The sequence below is a fragment of the Callospermophilus lateralis genome, chromosome 10 (genome assembly GCF_048772815.1).
Source record: "Callospermophilus lateralis isolate mCalLat2 chromosome 10, mCalLat2.hap1, whole genome shotgun sequence".
In the NCBI taxonomy this organism is placed as follows: Eukaryota; Metazoa; Chordata; class Mammalia; order Rodentia; family Sciuridae; genus Callospermophilus; species Callospermophilus lateralis.
This window is the reverse complement of record NC_135314.1, coordinates 79,050,485-79,071,198: the sequence shown is the minus strand read 5'-3', so window position 1 is coordinate 79,071,198 and position 20,714 is coordinate 79,050,485. Positions and strand designations below refer to the sequence as shown.

The 20,714-nt window shown below is 37.8% G+C and overlaps 1 protein-coding gene across 1 annotated transcript in view; it reads left to right on the top strand.

Moving 5' to 3' along the window:
• Crybg3 (crystallin beta-gamma domain containing 3) overlaps positions 1–20,714 on the top strand; it is a 110,824-nt gene that overhangs the window by 9,880 nt on the left and 80,230 nt on the right. The window contains exon 2 of the mRNA XM_076868751.2: positions 15,443–15,509. Coding sequence (XP_076724866.1) covers positions 15,443–15,509 — 67 coding nt within the window. The remainder of the gene's footprint in view (positions 1–15,442; positions 15,510–20,714) is intronic.

Sequence of the window (20,714 nt, the reverse complement as noted above, 5' to 3'; positions counted from 1 at the left end):
GTTTAAATGATAGTTTTTCTGGGTATAAATTGATAAAATAGAAATTATTCAGAATTCTGAAGTCATGTCAGAATTGTTAATAGCATGAAATCAGATGCCAATCTGGTTTCCAGACCTTTTTTTAAAATTTATTTACAGTACTGGGAATTGAACCTAGAGGCACTTCACTTCACCACTGAGCTATATTCCCAGTCTTTTTTTTTTTTTTTTTTTTAGTTGAGATAGGTCTTGCTAAGTTGTAGAGGATGATCTTGAACTTGTGATGCTCCCACCTCAGCCCCTCAGTCACTGGATTACAGGTGTGTACCACTGAGCCCAGCTTTCAGATCTGTTTGTGTGATTCATTTTTCTCTTTGCAATTTTGAGAATTTTGCAATTTTTGTTTTAATCTGGTCTCTACACATGCATGTAATAAATCTTACATAGTGCTGGGTGGTTGGCAGGGTCTTTCTCTTGAGAGATTTATGCCTTACCATTCAAAATAAAGAGGTTTGCTCAGGCTCCCTTGTTTGTGGTCAGCACTTTGTATACTTCTACTATTCTTGGTGCTCCATTGCTTGGAGACTTCTCTTTTAAAAAGTTTTTTTTTTTTTTAATTTTTCTTTCTTCGCTTTCAGTCTCCTACCAAATGTCTGTAAATTGTGGGGTGTAAGTTGTGGCGGGGTTAACACTTTCAGCCATGTGCCTCATGTTCTGTCTTGGGCCTGCAGCTGAGATTTTCTGGAGTTGTGTCAGGATAAGTTGAAACTATAGTTTTTTCTTCTGTATCAATTTATATTGCATTTGTATCTACTCTAAATAATTCTGCCTGCTTTTCTCCCTCAGAAATCTGTTATCTCCTAAATGTGGTTACTTTTTTCTTTTGTTACCTAATAGCTTATTTCCTTTTATTTCTTCACTGTCATTTAGCAGAGCTTTTCTGTGGAATAGAGTTAAACATGAACTCAGCTCTCCTGTTTTGCCAGGAATAGCTAGAAAATCTTTGCAGATATCATTGTTGCCATTTTTTTTTTTTATTTCTTGAGTATAAACTGAACTTTAAGTTAAGTGTGTAATGGGAAATAATTGCTAAAGGGTGACAAATCAAAGGTTTCCAACATACTTACAAAATCATATACTAGACTTTCAGTGCTAATTTCAAATAAGGTGTTGGACCAAGAATATAACCCATTGTCTAGCAAAATTTTAAGGTATTTACAAAATACAATTTTGATACAAGTATGCCAAACTTTTAAGGAACTTATCTTTTATATTTTTTATGACAATGGTATAAATAGAAGTCTCAGAAATGATGTGAAAATGTTTTTTTTCATTGCTTTTACAAATACTAGTTTTATGTGATTTCTAAAAGATATGTTAGAAATTTCTTCTTGATTATTTGCATTAATATTTATACAAAAAGTGGATACTACCTCAATGGCTGGTAGTGATTTTCTTGTAACTACCATGTTTCTTATGACAAGAAATGAAATATTTTGAACTTTAGATTTTAATAAGTGCCAACTGATTAGGTAAGATGTTAAGTATGTTTTTTGTCTTGCTTGTAAAGCACCAAGGAACATACCCTGCCTGAAAGGCTGGCATTGTGCTGTATCTTAAAATGGAAGATGTGAATAGTAATGATTTTGATTGATTGTTTCATTGTTTTAAGACGGATAAGGATCTTATTTGACAATGTTGTGTATACTGTAAAACAAAAGAAATTACTATTGTGTAATATTTGTAGGATTAGTATTTTGTTATTTGTCTATTCTTAATTCATTTTCACTTTTTTGCTATTTAAAAAAATCTACTATGAACTTTGTAGTTTTCTTATCTTTTTAATAGTAATGTAAACTTTTGCAAGATGAATAATGAAATTATAAGAAAATTTTTAAAAACCACATTTATTACTTTACCCATTCAGAGATAAGTACCATCTTCTAACTCATTTCCAGTGTGTGTGTCTAGATGTCTAAGTATTTTTACAAAAAGTAAAAGTTCTCTTTAGGATTGAAACATGAATATATTCATTTAACAATAGTGCTTTAATATTTTCTATAATAGTGCATATATTTATACAAGTTACAAAACTAAAAATTTCCCTATGAAAATCTTAGCTGTGTCATTATTTATTAGAACCTGCTTTAAGTATTTAATTGTGCCTCTGCTTACATAGGGTTTGAATTTCTAGTGGGGGAGGGCAGAAAACGAATCATGTAAATTTTTTTTGTGTGTGTGTGGTGCTGAGGATTGAACCCAGGGCCTTGTGCATGCAAGGCAAGCACTCTACCAGCTGAGCTATATCTCCAGCCCTCATGTAATTTAATGTGTGTGTGTGTTTTGAAGCAGTGTGAGAAAATAGGGGAGGATGGAGGTGGTGAGTCTAGGGTAAAGGGTGGGCAGTGTGTTTACAGAGGGTGCTCTATTGATAAGAGTTGAGCAAAGACCTGGATGATAAGTGAGAGTGGAAATGAACAAATCCAAGAAAAGACCAGTTCAGACAGAGACTAGAACCTAGTCCTGGATCATGTGATATAGATGCCTGTGGAGGCAAGTATAATAATGAGTGTCAGTGACATAAGGAGGGGCCCAGGGCTGCGGCCTGGTGAGATAGGACTTGATAGGCCCTAGCTAGGAGTTAAAGTGATGAGATTTACTTTTTGAAATCATCATTTAGGCATAGGCTTATATGTGTGTGTCTGTTTATTGATTGTTACATGTATTGTCTGCTCATATATGTCTAGAAGAATCTGCAGAGGAGAAAGGATTTTTGTGGGAGCTGAGGTCAGCCATAATCCATCTCTGGATTTTTTTTCTTTTTCGCTTTCCTCTGGGAAGGCAGTTTTGCCCATCCTCAGTTCCCCAGTGCCCCCTCCCTCAGGACAGTTTTTTGAACTATACATGAATGAATGACCCATTTTATTTTATAATTTTAATTTATCGTTTCATGAGGATAGAGATTGAACCCAGAGCCTTGCATATGCTGAGCTACATCCCCAACCCTGAATGCTTTGTGTTAGATAGGAGCTAGAATACTGTTTTGAGTTCATGTCATAGCAAAAGATTCAGTGTGTTGATTCTTTTTTTTTAATATTTATATTTTTTAGTTGTAGTTGGACACAATACCTTTATTTGTTTATTTTTATGTGGTGCTGAGAATCAAACTCAGGGCCTTGCACGTGCTGGGGTTGCTGAGCCACAACCCCAGCCCTCAGCTGAGGTACATGCCAGACACACCAAGATTCTCACTCCACAGTCTGACTGAACTGTAATTATGGTCTTGTTTGGGGAACATGGAAAGAGGGACAGGAAATAAAGCCCCTTTAAGGTAAAGACATAAATTATAGGAGTGAGTTGACATTATAGAGAAAAACAGTGTCAGAAGAGTCTGATATTTCAAAGCAGCAGCGCCTCATAATCACATCTATTACCTTTCTTTCCTTCTCCCGACTTTTCTCCAAAGATTTTGAATCATTCAAACACCAGATGTTTGAGCTAAAATACACGCTGTTTGACTGCCTTAAAATTGCAGCTTCTAGTTACCTTTTAATTTGAAGCCCAGAAATAGTGCCATAACCACCTGTTTTATATCCTGTTAATGGTCATTTAAAAAACACAAGTACCACTCCACTGCTGACAGTCACCATTTATGAATGGACAGTTTTCCAGATGGTTGTTTGTAAAGCATTGATGTGGAAATCTTTTTCCCCATAGAAGTGGTATTGGACCTGCTGAATGGTGTTCTAAGCCAATGCTCAAAAGTCAATGTAATTCATAACATATCTGCAATATAATATTGAACAAAGAGAACTGTAGAGCTTGTCCTGTAAATCTGTATTTCTGTGAACAAAACCTCTCCGGTCATGTAGATGACCCCTATGGCATAAGCAGACGTTTCAGGAGGTTGTGGCTTCAATGAAAGCTTAGAGTCTAAGGAAATAGAGGATCAGCCTGGAGATAAGTAGCCTCAGTCATTCTGAAAAGAGGGACAGTAGACATTTCTTTTTTTTTTTTCTTTTTTTTTTTCATCTTTCATACATTTGATTCATGTGAGTTATGCTTTTCCATTTTTACCCCAAATACAGTAGACATTTCTGCCTCTTTATTATAATGCCCTGGTGTTTTGATTCTCCGTTGGTTTCTTGGTTATAATCTTTCTCTTTTTTTACAACAGAAACCTTGGAATTAGTCTACCTATTTTTTCTCTGTTATTTATTTTTTTTAAATGTTTTTTGACTCACCATGTGATTATAGAAACAAAGCAACATAGGATTGTATATCTGACAGAGATCTCACATCAGCTGCTCTGTCTTTTCAGTTCACATCAGATCCAGAAAAGTGCATTTTGACTGAAGTGCCTTTTGTCCGTAAGGTATTATCCCAGAAACGGACATATGTCCATTTTGAGTTTTTTCAAAGCATTTTACTACTAATGACAGTGGAAGAGAGACTGAGTAGAGAAAAGACCTGTTTGTGTTCTGTATTATATTTTCATTTAGTCCAATGGAAAGTCATCTGGGAGACAGAAGTATGATTGATCACATGACAGGAGGGTGTCAGTTTCTGGCTTCTTCTAGAGTTTCATCACAGGATCAGATGAGGTGGGCTCTAGGTAAGGAACAACATGCCAGGAAGGACAGACCTAGTGAAGTTTCAGTGGGAGAAATGCTGCTTAGTCAACAAGACTGCTGGAATCAGCAGTTTTATGTTATTGAGGGGAAGAGAAATCAAAAGATTTATCCTGATTCCTTTTTCCTGTCCTCAAAAATATTACTAGTCCCTCTGCTGAAGACTATATTTTGTGCAGTGGAGAATCTAGAATGGGGAAATAATTTCAGGCAGCATCAGGCTGAGTAGAATGGAGAAGGAGGAGAAAAGGCAAATCCTTAGAAGACCCTGAGGATGGTGAGCCGTCCTCAAAGGAGAGCAGGTTGGCAGTCCTGTTTAGATGTAAGGACATTCCCAAGTTGGGGACTATGTTATGTTAGTGATCTTGTGTTTAAAGATGCTCAGAATTATTGCCATTGATGTCATCACCATCACCTCCTCTCTGGAAATGGCAAGACATTATCAACTCCGGCATCTATAGAGAAGTGGACAACTCTCCCTAACACAGTTAAGGAAAGTATTTTCAGGTCTTTAATGTTTCCAGATTTTTCTGATGCAGCCACAGTCAGGATATATGAGAGAAAAGAACGGGAATAGGAAGATGTGCCTACATGTGTGTTATAAGCAGGGCAGAGTAAAGAACTTCTCTTCCTCCCCTTGACTTCACCCCTCTCCACTGACCATACCTCACTGTCTTCCAGCTACCCAGGAAGCTGCACTCTTATTCCATGACAGAACTGTCCGTGGTATGGAGAAAACACAGGATCTGTCCTTGTTGGTTCCACTGGGTACTTGTAATGCTGCCAGTACACCTTTGAGTAACAGCTTTTGGCTGCAACTGAGCAGTTGTGTTGGAAAATGAGTAGTGTTCCACATGAGTGAGTTTGCTAAATAATTGTTACTTAGTCTTTCTATATCAGCACTTAACATACTTAAGTATTATTGAGGGGGGATCTTCTTGACTAGATTTCTCTCTCCTGTGCAGCGATGAGATGTTGGTTCCTGCTGAATCCAGAGAGGCTCCCAGATCATTGTTTATCAAGAATCTGGTCAGAGTGTGACCTACAGCTGAAAAACCTAGAGGAGGTGTTAGTTGTAGAACATGTGGTTCCTCACCCCCACTCCAGGTGGCTTCCTTGGCAATCAGGCACCAAATCTATTTCGTAAACCCAGTTCTTCAGATGATTCTGATGTTGTTGGATAGAGGCTCTGAGGAGTGCAGAGGGTAAGGACTTGGTCTATTTGTTGCTCAGTTCCCAAGAATAGTGCCTGGTACATACAAGTCTGTATTGTATACCTGTTGAATATGTGAGAAATCGAGTCCAATCTTGTGCTTCTTACTGACTAGGGGTTAGAGACTCTTGTTAGAGTTTAACAAAACATAAGAGAGCTAAGTGATAGATCCAGGGACTATCTGTAAATTATTTGAACTTTAGAATGTTGATGTGTCCACTTTCATGGTCCAGAATTTTGTTTTATGTCTGACAGAGAGTAAGGACTCCTGTTTTTCAGCTATGGTATAAATAATATTGTTTAAAAATGAACAGCTTCTATGTTACACTGACCTTCAAACTTGGACTGTTTGGCCAGATTCATTCCCAAATTTCTATTAATAAATAAGGCCAGGCTTTTTAGAATTGCGAGGTAGTTTCATTTCTGCCTATGTGTGGTTATGATTTTTGTATCTCACTCCCTGTCATGAGGAAAGTGTGTGCTTTCTAAAAATATTTCTATTGAAATACTCCCAGGTCCCAAAGGGGGTTAAATTGTGAGCAAACAATAGAAACAGATTGTTGTCTTTCATATAGTTTGAGATTGTCTGGATTAGAACATGTTTTTCTTTTCCTTTTAGTTCTGTGTCTGAAAGTACTATTCTTTTGAGTCTTTCTGTGTTTTTTTTTTCTTTTTTTTTTTCACTGAGCAGACATCTTACTATCCACTGTTACTAGTATCTTTAACTACTATAGTCCATTTTTTTTTTTTGTGTGTGTGTGTGTGTGTGTGTATTTTTAAAACAACTGAAAATGAATTTGTTCCTGTTTAGTCATTTTTTTCCCCACCAGCCCCACTTCCTTCTTTATGACTTTAGAGAAAGATGATATAGAATGGGCTGGTATGTTCTTTCAAGAAATCTGTATACTGTCTCATTAAGAAAATGCAGAATAATATTTATTATTGTTCTCAGTGGAATGGGATTTTCTGATGAAAGTAAGCAGGTGTGTTAGTTGACCTGTTTCTCTGAACAACTTAGATGAGGGAAAGTTTATTTTAGCTCACAGTATTGGAGGGTCAGTTCATGGTGGCCTGACCCCATTGCTCTGGGCCCCAGATGAGTTAGAACATAATGGCAGGAGAGTGTGGTTGAGGAGCAAATCCAGGGAAGAGAGAAAGAGGAGGGAAGAGGACCCCCTTCCAGGGTATGCCTCTAGTGATCTACTGCCTCAGCCCACCTACCCACAATTACCACTAAGTTATTCCATTCAAATTAGCATAGACTAATTAGGTTACAACTGTCATAATGTGATCATTTCACTTCTGACTATTCCTATACTCACATAGGACATTTGGGGGAACACTTCATCCAAATCATAGCAGCAGGTACAAACTTGTAACAGATTTATAAAATTCATATAATGTATAATATTCTATTATCTTCACAATTCCAATCATGATGCTAGGCTCTGGGATACACACATGAATGCTACACTTACTGAATTTAATAAATGCATATTCTGGCAAATGGAAAACCAGCTGTATGATAATAACGAGCAGTAAATGTGTGAGAGTATTGTAGGATACCGTGGGACAGTGGGAACACAAAAAGTACAGTCAAAACTAGAATTAAACTATAAAGGATTAGGATTGTTTTGGGTGGGGAAGGATATTGCTGGCAGGAGAAGAAAGTGGTTTGCTGGCCTGTGAACTTGGCCTATTCTAGTATGTGAAGTGGTTTTGTGTAACAACTGTATCTGGAGCCAGGTTGTGAATAACTTTATCTGTCTATGCCAAGGACTCTTGTTTTATTCATCAGCCAATAGTAATTTATTAAAGTATTTTTTGAACAGGAGGATGTCATGATAAGACATTAACAGTCACTTTGACTATCATTTGGAAAGAATGGATTAAAGCAGAGCAATCCTAAAGATACAGAAGACCAGGCTGAAGTTGTAGGTCAGTGGTAGAGCACACTTGCCTGGCATGTGTGAGGCATATAAATAAATAAATAAAATAAAAAATCCATTGACAACTAAAAAAAATAAAAAAAAGATACAGGAGACCTTTTAATCTGGAAAAGAAGAAGGAAACATTTAATTAAATGATTTTTATCACTAAATCAAAAATTTTAAATGTGTTGTTTGCTTTAAAACTCAATACATTTTAAATTTTTCATTTAGCAATAAAAATCATGAGAATTATATAGCAAATAGTTTCATAAACTTACAAGTAGTATCCAGAAATATTTTTTGTCATGATTTGATCATTAAATCACTTCATGTTTGCATCATACTTGTGTGCTGATTTACTGTTAGGTTTTTCTGGCATTTTGGTGTGTATTCATAGTGTGTACATAAAACTAATTGTAGCTACTTGAAAAAACATTTTGCCTTAATCCCATGAACTCAGCTGCATTTTCTGCAGAGCTTTTGTTTTGGAAGAGAAATTTACCAGTTTGATTTAGTCTCATTAAGGCAGTATGTTTACTGAAAGTTCTGTAAACACTCTAAATAAGTAGAATTCCAGGAATCATGAAGCAAGAACTAGGAGATTAAAATTAAGTGCTTATATGTTTAGATAGTTTTTAGGTAAGTCATTTGAAATGTTACAGAATTCACTTATAAAAATGCTAAGGTCAGGGGTGGGGTTGTAGCTCAGTGGCAGAGCACTTGCCACGCACACATGAAACACTGCGTTTGATCCTCAGTATCACATAAAAATAAATGAACAAAATGAAGATATTGTGTCCATCTACAACTAAAAAATTTTAAAAAGATATTAAAAAATGCTAAGGTCAGTGTTATTCTAAATTATATGCCAAATCTTTGTAACATTCTCTTATTACATTTATTTTGACAATTGGTAGTTGTCTTTGATTTGAACTTAGACTAGTATCAACTTATGTGTTATTAAAAACCGACAACAGGAATCCAAGATGGCAGGCTACAGGGAGGCTGCATTCTGTGTTGCTCCATGACCTGGAATTCTAGTAGTGGGAATGTTGTTTCTCTGCGAGTTATTAGAGGACCTCGACAGCTGCTCCCAAGCAGGACCACCAGCATCAGCATCTGAGTGGGACACCTGGCCACCCACAAGCAGGACCCGGCCACTGTTCCTGTGTGGACTCCCATCTACTAACATGGGGCTCCCTCAGGCCCTTCCATCTTGAGACACGGCAACCACTGTCATAGTCCCCCACACATGATAACCTGCACCTGGGGACACAGGACAGGGTCTGGAAACAGCCGCCAGCCACAACACTGTATGCCACAGAGCTGCATCTCTGACATGCTGCTCAACACTACCACACGGCCCAACCTGGCCGAACACCCCATCTCTGAAAGCAGCCGCTTCCATCTTGGGACACCTTGGTCACCATCTTTAGTTGGGGCAACTCTCAGCTTGGGACACCTGCTGTGGCCTAGAAGCAATATCAAGGTACCTGTAAGGTCCTTGCTTAGCATCTGGACAGCCATCTTAAGTGACAGTCACCATTTTAAGAAAAAATTTTACTTTTCTGCCCAAGGTTAGGTTATTTCTAAGAAAGGCTCAACACTCCCTCATACCAACCCCACCCTTAACTGCTGCATGAGGACCTACCTGCCTGGCTCTAATCCCTGAGCCTGCCCCGTGAAAGTCCCGAACCCCAAGCCTGTTTTGCCTCTCTCCGTCTATGGAGAGATGTACCTTTATTTGTCAGCTCTGACAAACTCTTGTATGTATCTCTGTCTGGTCTCTGTCTCTCATTTTTCATTCACCCATCTCCCAGTTCCTTGCTTTCCTTTCAGTGCCTGTAGTCCCCTCCTCTCCCCTCTCGCCCACAGCCACTAAGCCGGCACAGCCCATAGCTCACGAAACCTGCCCCTGAACTGCTCAGTACAGAACAGCTCCGTGGCAGTTGCTCAGCCCCCAAAATGCAGCCCACATGACTGCTAGGGAGAGAGGTTTCTGATTGGGAAGTAGAAAGGGAGGGGGCGAGTGAGATCCAGTTTAGAGACTAAATTAGAGACCAAGAATTATGAGGTCTACAGGTAATATAAGGAGACAAGACTAGCCGCCCACATCACACAAGCTGGCCTCAAAGGAGATCCTTGAGGTGTAGTCTCCCATTGGGGACCAGCAAGTACTAAACCCCACCTCCAGGAGCTCTACCCCAAGACCAATCCTCCCTCTCTAATTACCTTCACCATCCCGACGGTGGAGATACCAGCTAACAACAGACAACCCCACCTATTAGATGAGAAGGGAATTAGGAAAGATATTGAACAGCAACAAAACCAATCCTTATATTTTCCTTTGTTAGAGTCTGTAAACAAGTCAAGATGGCGCCTGGCATTTTGCAGAGGGAGTGGTTTGTGAAGTAACGCCAGTGAGCCATTAAGTGTGGAGATTCCTTATTGGTTGACTGCTGTATCTAGTTTATGTTAATTAAGATAAGCTGTGTGGAATGTATAAATATCTCTGTTGTCCTACAATAAACAGCTCCCACTCCTGCTGTATCGATCTACACAAGTTGCTCGTCACCCTCCCCCCGCCCCCCAGCCCTGGTTATTTTGCTGCAGCCGGACTGTGGCAGATGGTGGCCTGTATGGGGAAGAGCCAGCTGCCGCCCCTTGGAAAGTCCTTGCTGTGCCATGACCGGCTTGCACATGCGGCAGCCACCACGTGGCTTCACGCATCCTCCGGTAACGAAAAGTATTCAGTAGTAGCCTTTTGCAATTCCTTTCTTGATAGTCCTTTCTCCTCTGAACTTTCTTCTTTCTGACTAGAGTTCCTCTGGGCTTCCATCAACACATGCCCTAATTGCTCTTGGTTCCACTGGGGTGCTTCTTTCCCTTAGTAATTTACTTCTCACCCCTTCCATATTTTCATCACAAAGACAATACAATACACTGAGACAAAACAAGACACAAACATACTGTATCAATCTTCTCCATTTTCTCAAAATGGCCATTTTTCCTCTTGCCCTATCTGCCTAGGGATGAGCAGATTTGCTCCCATCCTATCTATGGACGGGCAGCTTTTTTTTTCGTCACTTACCCCCTAGTGTCCTGGGGCTCCCCGTAACGGGCCACCATCTGCCAGCAAAATAACCAGGACTGGGGCGGTGGTGAGGAGCAACTTGTGTAGATCGATACAGCAGGAGTGGGAGCTGTTTATTGTAGGATAACAGAGGTATTTATACATTCCACACAGCTTATCTTAATTAACATAAACTAGATACAGCAGTCAACCAATAAGGAATCTCCACACTTAATGGCTCGCTGGCGTTACTTCACAAACCACTCCCTCTGCAAAATGCCAGGCGCCATCTTGACTTGTTTACAGACTCTAACATTCCTTGGAGATTTTTTCTTTTTTCTTTTCTTCTTTTTTTCCTCTCTCTCTTTTCCTGCCCTCACAATCCCCAACATTTGTGAAACCAAGTACTTTTCATGAATTAGGCTACTGAAGACTGCAATGTCTGAATAGTAGGTTGTGTTATATATTCTTGTATCTCAAATTTTTACATTTTTTATTTTTCTTAATTTTTATGTTTGTTTTTTGTACTGTCTCTATTGTCTTTCCACTTACTTGTCTCCCCAAAATCACTTTCTCTCTTATCTTCTGCTACTAGCCAACTTATTTAGATTCCGCTCTCAAGTGTCCTAAGATCTAATAACTCTATATCCTCACCCCTTACCTTCTTAACACCTCATCCTACACCCCACCCCTGGTTCTCTCTTTGTCCACCAACAGAAACTGTAGACCCTTTTGCAAACCTATGTTTTTATTCTCTACAGTTTATATTGCAGATAATAAATGAACTCAACATTTCTGTATATTGTGATAAAACCGTAAACATCTTAATAGCAACTATTTGGTTTAAGGCTGTATATTGTTTGTATTAGGATCTGTTAATATTGTTCTGCTCCTTAAAGGAGAGGTACTAGAACCCTGCAGGAACACTAAAAACTGTAACACCTCAGTTCCGCAGTTTAGAAGGGAAGATACATGAACATGAAAAAATAAAGGAAGAAAGTGCCCCAAGCAAAGCAAGATACTACCTTATTAGAATCCATGGCCAGCACAACAGAAGAAATGATGAATAAGGAGTTCAGGATATACATAATTAAAATGTTCTGTGAATTAAAGAATGATATAAGAGAGTAAATACAGATAGCAAAATGTCATTTTGATAAAGAGCTACATAAGCAAATACAAGAAGCAAAAGATTACTTCAATAAGAAGATAGAGTTCTGAGAAAAAAAACCCCAGATATCCTTGAAATGAAGGAAACAATAAACCAAATTAAAAGCTCAATAGAAAGCATCACCACAGATTAGACTTGTAGACCAGTGGTACAGAATAGAAGACACAGAGACAAACCCACCTAAATACAGTTAGATTCCTCTTTTTGTCTCATACTAGACAAAGGTGCCAAAAATATATTGAAGAAAACATAGCCTGTTCAACAAATGGTGCTGGGAGAACTGGAAATCCATATGCAGCAAAATGTAATTAAGCCCCTATCTCTCACCATGTACAAAACTCAAAGTGGAGCAAGGGCCTAGGAATTAGACCAGTGACCCTGCACGTAATAGAAGAAAAGGAAGGCCCAAATCTTCATTGTGTGGGATTAGGCCCCAATTTCCTTAACAAGACTCCTATATCGTAAGAAATAAAAATCAAGAATCAATGAGTGGGATGGATTCAAACTGAAAAGCTTCTTCTCAGCAAAATAAACAATCAGTGAGGTGAATAGAGGGCCTACAGAATGGGAGCAAATTTTTACCCCACACATATCAGAGCACTAATCTCTAGGATATACGAAGAACTCAAAAAAACACCCCCCCCCCAAAAAAAAACCAACCCAAATATCTCAATAAATGAGCCAAGGAACTGAACAGACACTTCTTAAAAGACGATATACAATCAATCAACAAATACATGAAAAAATGTTCAACATCTCTAGCAATTAGATAAATGCAAATCAAAACTACTCTAAGATTTCATCTCACTTCAGTTAGAATGTCAGCTATTATGAAGACAAACAACAATAAGTGTTGGCAGGGATGTGGGGAAAAAGGAACACTCATACATTGCTGGTAGAACTGCAAATTGGTGCAGCCGATATGGAAAGCAGTATGGAGATTCCTTGGAAAACTAGGAATGGAGTCACCATTTGACCCAGCTATTGTACTCCTTGGTCTATACTCAAAGGACTTAAAAACAGTGTAATAAGTGACTCAGCCACATCAATGTTTATAGAAGCACAATTCACAATAGCTAAATTGTGGAGCCAACCTAGATGCCCTTCAATAGATGAATGGATAAAGAAACTGCGGTATATATACACAATGGAATGTTACTCAGGAATAAAAGAGAATGAAATCATGGCATTTTCAGATAAATGGATGGAATTGGAGAATATCATGCTAAGTGAAGTAATTCAAACCCAAAAAACCAAAGGCCAAATATTTTCTCTGATATATGGATGCTGATCCATAATGGGGGTTGGAGCAGGGGCATGGGAGGAATGGAGGAACTTTAGATAGGGCAAAGGGAAGGGAGGGAGCCGGAGGGTAGGTAAGATGGTGGAATGAAATGGACATCATCACCCAAAGTACCTGTATGAAGACACGAATGGTGTGACTCCACTTTGTTTACAACCAGAGACATGAAAATTTATGCTCAATATGTGTACTATGAATTGAAATGTATTCTGCTATTATGTATAAAAAATTCGAATAAGTAAATAAATTAAAACAACAAAATAACTGAATTGTAATTAACCTTATGGCAACAGAAAATAGATGTTCATTTTTAAAATAGCAACCACTGAGACATATGTATAATATATATGTATTATACATATACATATTTTTAATACATATACATATTTTTAATACATATACATATTTTTAATACATATGTATATGTATAAAGGTTATATTTCTATATTGTTCATTATTAATTTGTACATCTGTGCCCTGATTTTCCCTATAGAATCTTCTGTGTATTTAACATACAACTTACATATTTGTCTTTTGTACAGGCTTGTGTTTCCTATTTACATTTGAAAGATATTAGAGCTAGGTCTATGTATTCCTGCAAAGAATCTGAGATTTAATGAAATTTTAATCTAGTATATTTTCCAGGTATTTGTGACCTTTCTTACATTTCTGTCTTTTGACTGCCACCATTTGTTCCTTGGATACTGTACACAATCACTGGATTTTAGGCTAGAAAATCTAAGCATCAGACAATGCATCTTCTCTTTCTACTCCATTTGCTTTGGGACTGACCTTTATGTGGTCTGAGATGTTGCTCTGTTGCCAGTGACCATGACCCCAAGATTTGTTGGCGGGCAGGCACCTTCCTGCTTATTCTTATACCTGCCTCAGAGCCCTGAAGTTTCCCCACTGCATACCTGTAGGACAAAGATCATGTTCTGCAACGGGTTGAGCCAGTTTTTCATAGTAAAGCATCCATTAACCTTTGGTCTCCTTCTTATCTCTTACAGGACCTCTGCCTGACACACGTTCTATGTTTTTGTCTTATATTAAAAACAATCATGGGTTCCTGAAAATGCCATATTCTCTAGATCCTTTGTCTTTGTACTTCCTTTGGGGCACTTTTGGGGCAGGCAGAATGGATTGTTTCCCCTGTGCTTCACAGCACTTTGTGATTTCAGCAGTTTTAATTTTTATAAATTGTATTATTGAAATTTCTACATGAGTTTTACAAAGTGCCAAACCTACATGTTTTTATGTGCTAAAAACCAAGTGCAGACTTTGGCTTATGGTAGATAGATAGTATGATAATAGAGTGGAGCTACTGGTTTTGTCTAGGATTAGGAAAGTATGAAAACAAGATAACGTATAAACACAGAGATAAGAATATTTAGGTCTCAAATGTATAGGTGTCTGATAGGCAAAGTAGTTTCTTATGTCATTCCTTTTGACATCTGTGAAGACAAATAATAATTAGAAGTGACTGTCCAGAAAATTGGATTCCAGAGTTGCCATCTGGGATACATTTGGGGCAAGATCAACCTGCATCCAGTTTTGAGTATTCCCAGAGTTTGCTATAACCTCTATGTGTATATTGATTTGCTGAATGGAAATATCTCTCAGCACAGACATTAAAAAGGGATCTAACTGTGGAGAACCTGAAGATAAATAAATCTTCACGTGCTAGCACTTTCCCTTGTTATAATAGACCTATGTTGTTCCGGTACATCATTACTGTGATCTTGATTACCAAAATCAGATGATATAAAGCATACTGGACTCACAAAAGTATTGGGATTGAATTCAGGGGCACTCAAACACTGAGCCACATCTCCAGCCCTCTTTTGTATTTTATTTAGAGATTTAGACCCAGGATCTCACAGAGTTGCTTAGCACCTTGCTGTTGCTGAGGCTGGCTTTCAATTCGAGATCCTCCTGTGTCAGCCTCCTGAGCTGCTGGGGTTACAAATGTGCACCACTGCGCCGGGCCTCAAATAAGCATATTCCTCATATATTTTGTGTATGAATACTTTGAGCACTGCAGATAAAGTAACATTCAATTTTTGGCTTAAATGTAGAAAATGTATGAGTTGAATTATTCTCTTTTAATTTCAAAAGAAACTGTGGTTTTTATTTTTCAGTGCTGAAAATGAGCCCATGAGCACAAGTCAGAAAAAGGAAAATGTACTTTCATCAGACGCAGTAAAGGTATAGTTTTAAATTAATGTTATCAATTTAATCACAATGATATATTGTTAATGTTAACACCAAGCGCATATTTTAAATTACTGCACATTTTTCCTTTTAGATTCTATATCTTATTGTACTTTTCAAAAAGAGACTCATATTATTACTTTATGTGGAAATTCAACCCAGCTCTGTTGAACATTAGCATCATGAGATGGGGCAGCATTGGGACAGAAAGAACCCTGAGAAGGCAGTTTAGAGAGTGATGGTCTCAGTTTTGCCACTAACCAGCTGCATGGCCTTCTGCAGAGGAACTTAATTTTTTTGTGCCTTACTCTTCTAATCTGTATATCATATTACATGATCGCCACGGTCTGTTTTCCCTAGAAAGTTCTTAGATGTAGGTTGCATTTCTGAAATGCTGCAGACAACTATTAATCAGTTTGGGGAAAGTAGAAATTAATTACATGTTCCCACATGCCATCGCTCTGTGATGGATGAGTTTGGTAGGCTTACATATAAACTGGTCTTCTTTGCTTATACAGGACAAGCACAAAAAACATATAAGCCTTATACCTACCTACCCAGTTATTGGTAAGTTGGTTGAAAATTAATAAATGTTTCAGCCTTTCTTTTCATAAGTGATTTTCTAGGAACCGCTTTGGCCAGATATGCTATTCTACAATCTTGGCTTTTGGTCCCAGTTGCTTTCTTTTTACATGATTTGTAACAATCAGTCAGAGAGACAGTTTGCACTTTCTAAGGATTTCAGGGCAAATTTGCTTGGTTAACCAGTCATGTGAATTTTTTAAGTACTAATATGGATACTTTTTAACATTTTTGAAACCTATATAAAATCCAAGTACATTGAATATGGCAAGGATCAAGTTTGCATTCTTTATTCCTCCTGCCTTCTTCATGACAGTGGAAAATTAAATATTTATTGAAAGAGAAAAAAATCCTGGATCACCCTGCTTCCATTTCTTCACTCCTTTGTGAGTTTGGCTACTGAATCCTGTTCTTGGGTTCTATAATCTTTCCCCTACTTCTCTTCTGCAGCCAACAGTTAGCCATTCTGTCACTTTACCGTTGGACAAGCTTTATAGTTGTTATATGCCATTAAGTTGCCCTACGCAAGATTTTCACTTCTAGTACTTAAATATGAAACTTCACCCATGTTGTTTCACAGAAAGGCTGTGCTTCTGAGATCTCAAACTTGGAATTTTCTTTGGATACCAACTCCTGCCTGTTCATCTTAATTCCTCATGGCCTCTGAATTCTTGACCTACACCAAACCTTCCTGCTTTCTTTGCTCCCTCCTCTTCTCTTGGTCTTTTCTTGTTTCCCTACTCAGGCTCTTTCTGTGGTTCTGTTCTTTCAGCTACAATTTTCCTTAAAAAAAAAAAAAAAAAAGTCTTCAGTCTTTAAACTCTTTTATTCCCAGTAGTTCTGTTTTCCACCTTCAGAGATTTGCTCCAGGAAGTTCCAGCTTTGTGGATTTAGTAAATATTTATGGTGGCAAAAATAATGGCTGAACGTCTATGCTAACAGCCTTTTCCTATTTTTGTTAATATCTTAGTCCATACAATCTTTTTGATATGCTCTTAATATCTTAGTTTGAGTGTCCAGGATCATTTCATTCTGGGATCTAGGACCCTAAGTAAATACCACTCACAGTCATAATGCTGTTTTACTGATGACTTGAAGCCTTCAAGGTTACTTGTACATGGAAACCTGGATTAGCTCATACTAAAAAGAGCACATGGCATTCTCTAGGGTAGCATTTTGGCCCGTGTAACCTTTTGTTTTTCTCATTCTTCTGAAAACTACCGGTAGAATTTCTTCAATCTCACCACACAGACGCCAGCACTCAGCCTCATGCCTTAGGGGGAGCAAAACAGGTTAAAAACAGTTTGTGATAACATTTAGTCTCTTGCCATTTGGAACATTTTCAGTTGAAGATTTTTCATTTAGCAAGTGGCATAAAACATGCCTTTTGTTTTCTTTCTAATGAATAGTTCCTGAAACAGCACTCCACTGTAGTTTGGCATTTTTCACTGTGTGCTTCCATCTTGTTAGCCTGGATTTGATAATGCCTTCTGTGATAAGAAGGAAAAAAAATGTGCATTTTTCTTCCCAAGTCTGAGTCATAAATAACATTTATATATGATGAATATATTCTTATATATATCTTATTATGAGTGTTTGGCCTTTAAGATGCTGACTCAAGATGTCAGAAATTGTTGGCTAGGGGACAAGTTTGAGCTACAAAAATTAATTGCAGTTTTATAATATAAGATAATTTTATAATTACCTTTGGACACTATGATTTTTAAAATACCACTTACATGCTGCACAGCTTTTGCTGTTTTGATAACATTGTTATCTAATACTTGAATCTGTTCATCTACTGGAATGTTTTTCTTTTATATTAATCACGTTTTGTATCTACCTGGAGAAACTTTTGGATATTTAGTTCTCATTTTACCATTATCTTGTAGCCTTAGCCTCTTGATGCATTCACATCACTTTTATTTAAGTGGGGGAAGGCATGTTGTTAAGCCCTGTCCCCTTCTGCCTATTTCAGAGGAATGGGTGTCCCTTTGTTCCTTCCAAGGCTAAGTTCCCAGCAGCCTGTACCTGTGTCCCATATCAGTGAAATGGTGCCTTTACCCTAACCCTAACTTTAGCCATAACTCAGGAAAAATAGTTCTTGGAATAAAACATCTGGCTAAAACTTAGAAATATATCTTTGTTTGAGGATGGTGGTGATTTATTCTGGGTGAGCAGTGTAGAAATCAGCTATTAAAAAGAAACATTTTGGAACCGAGGCATACAAGAATATATTGAACTTTGTCCAGAAATCAAAATCCTTATCTCTTGATTGCTTTTATGGAGTGCCATCAGGGTACCTAAAATGGAGATTGCAGTGTGCATTGCTATACTGTCCAAGTGACCAAAGGTGGTGCTGGTCAAAGTTCTTGGATGTCAAGTGTATTGTAAATTATTTGGTTTGATTTGCAGCATTTCAGCCTGTTTTAGACCTGGAATGATCCTTCACTCTGTGTATAAGTGAATACCTTACATAAGGAAACTGGGAAGGATCTTCTAATTCATTGATTTTTTTTTTTAATTTGAGAAACTTTGCCTCCACAGGTTCCAGGTATGGAATCTGGAATAGTAGAGGTGACTCCAAAACCTCAGAGGATCAAAAACATTGATCTTTCTGGCTCATTGTTTTTAACTGAATAAGTCCTTTTACCACAATAGGAAGGAATGGCTTTCCCTTCATGTCATAGCTTCTTGTTTCTTTCTCTTCTTGCTTTATACTCCTGCCCAGCTTTATTTGGTTTCTGACTACATCGTAGGTTATGTAGGACAAAGCCCACATCTCTGACTCCATCTCAACATGTATTCCTGACATTCAGAGTGAGAAATCCAATTCTTTGAGTCTTTCCTCTGAGATATCACCAGGTAAAAGATTTGTTTTAACTTATTTTGTTCTAACTTCCTTCTATTTTTGTATATTTGTGCCGCAGTCTCGCTGGGCACAAAATAACCGAGCCACCACAAAGCCTTGTAGATTCAAACAGCAACTCTTTATTCCCAAACTCTCACCAGCACTCTACCCACACTTCCCCAACACACTGCCTCTACCGGCTCCACGCACCAATTCTCTCAAAACCCCGCAAGAACTCAATGGGAACTCCAAAGGAGCGGGCCCCTAAGGCAGCAGGACACGCCCTATTCCCAGCAGGATCCACCCTAAACCTGGAGCTGCCCTATTCCCAGCAGGATCCACCCTAAACTCTAAACTTGGAGCCACCCTAATCCCTGAGCAGGGTCACCTTTCAACCCAAAATGCCATGCGTCATTCCTACTTGGCTATGGCTTTCAGCATATTTGGTTCTAGTAAAAAATACTATTATATTACCCAAACTTGGCACCTGGGAATGATTCTCTCATTTTGTTTTCTTTCTCATTGTATCAATGCACACGAACAACTCATCTTTCCTGTCCTTACCCCTTGCTACTATATAACTGATTATTTTTAAAATTTTTTTTTAGTTGTAGTCACACACAATACTTTTATTTATTTATTTATTTTTATGTGTTGCTGAGAATTGAACCCTGTGCCTCACATGTGCTAGGCGAGCACTCTACTGCTGAGCCACAACCCCAGCTCTGATTTTTTATTTAGATTAGAACTGATGTTTTTTATTTAGATCAGCAATTTTCACCCCCGCCCCAACCTTTGGTTCTGATTCATATAATGATGACTGCTTGGGGATAACTATGGTTAAGGGCATTTATCGGGAGATATATATTCCTGTGCTAAAACTTATGTGGAGATGAAAAACAGTGAAAGTAATACCATTGATAAAACCTTGATTCCATTCCATTGCAGTTTTTAAAAGTGAAATTCCAGGTTTTTAACTAATATTGGTAGAGTTATTTATGATAGCTCAGAAATAATTATTAGCAACGGTGTGTTATGATGTAGAAGTTGCAAATAGCTTAGTTGTTTTTGTATTAAGCCATAACCAAATTAGGTAGGGCAAAATAATTTATGGCCTATCTACTTTGTCTGTTCTTATTTTCTATTGAATAATTTATTCTGTGATAAAGACATCAAGTTACCTTTCAAGCAAAATTACTTTAACAATAGAAGTATAAACAGTTTATCTTTACATATTAATATTATATGTAAAATCCATATATTTTAAGGCAAATATGTATCAGTTTTGACTATGGAGTAAATCAAACAGTTCACCACAACTAAATTGATTATGACAGTCAGTGATGATTTTTATTTAAAACTTTAGTATCCCTTAGACTTTAACTCAAGGTAGCAGTAATAATAATTTGATGCTGAAGTATTTTTTTTTTTCAAAATTGAGGGAATTTCAACTATTAGTGGTACAATTTCAACAACTGGCAACAATTGGCAAATTTGCCAAGTAATTGAGGAAGCCAGATGTCTTAATGGAATGTTAACTAGAATTCTCTAGAAAGCAGCTTGTTTCAGTTTACAAATACCAAATTTTAGTACCTTTTAATGACTAAGGTAATAGTCCTACTTATGACAACAACATAAGAAGTTGTTTGCTTTCCCTCTGTGGTGGCAGAGAAGACATAGGATTATAGGGATATCCATTGGAAGAACATATACACAGTCTTCACACTGAAAACCTTGAGTTATGGCAGGGCATAGTGGCTCACACC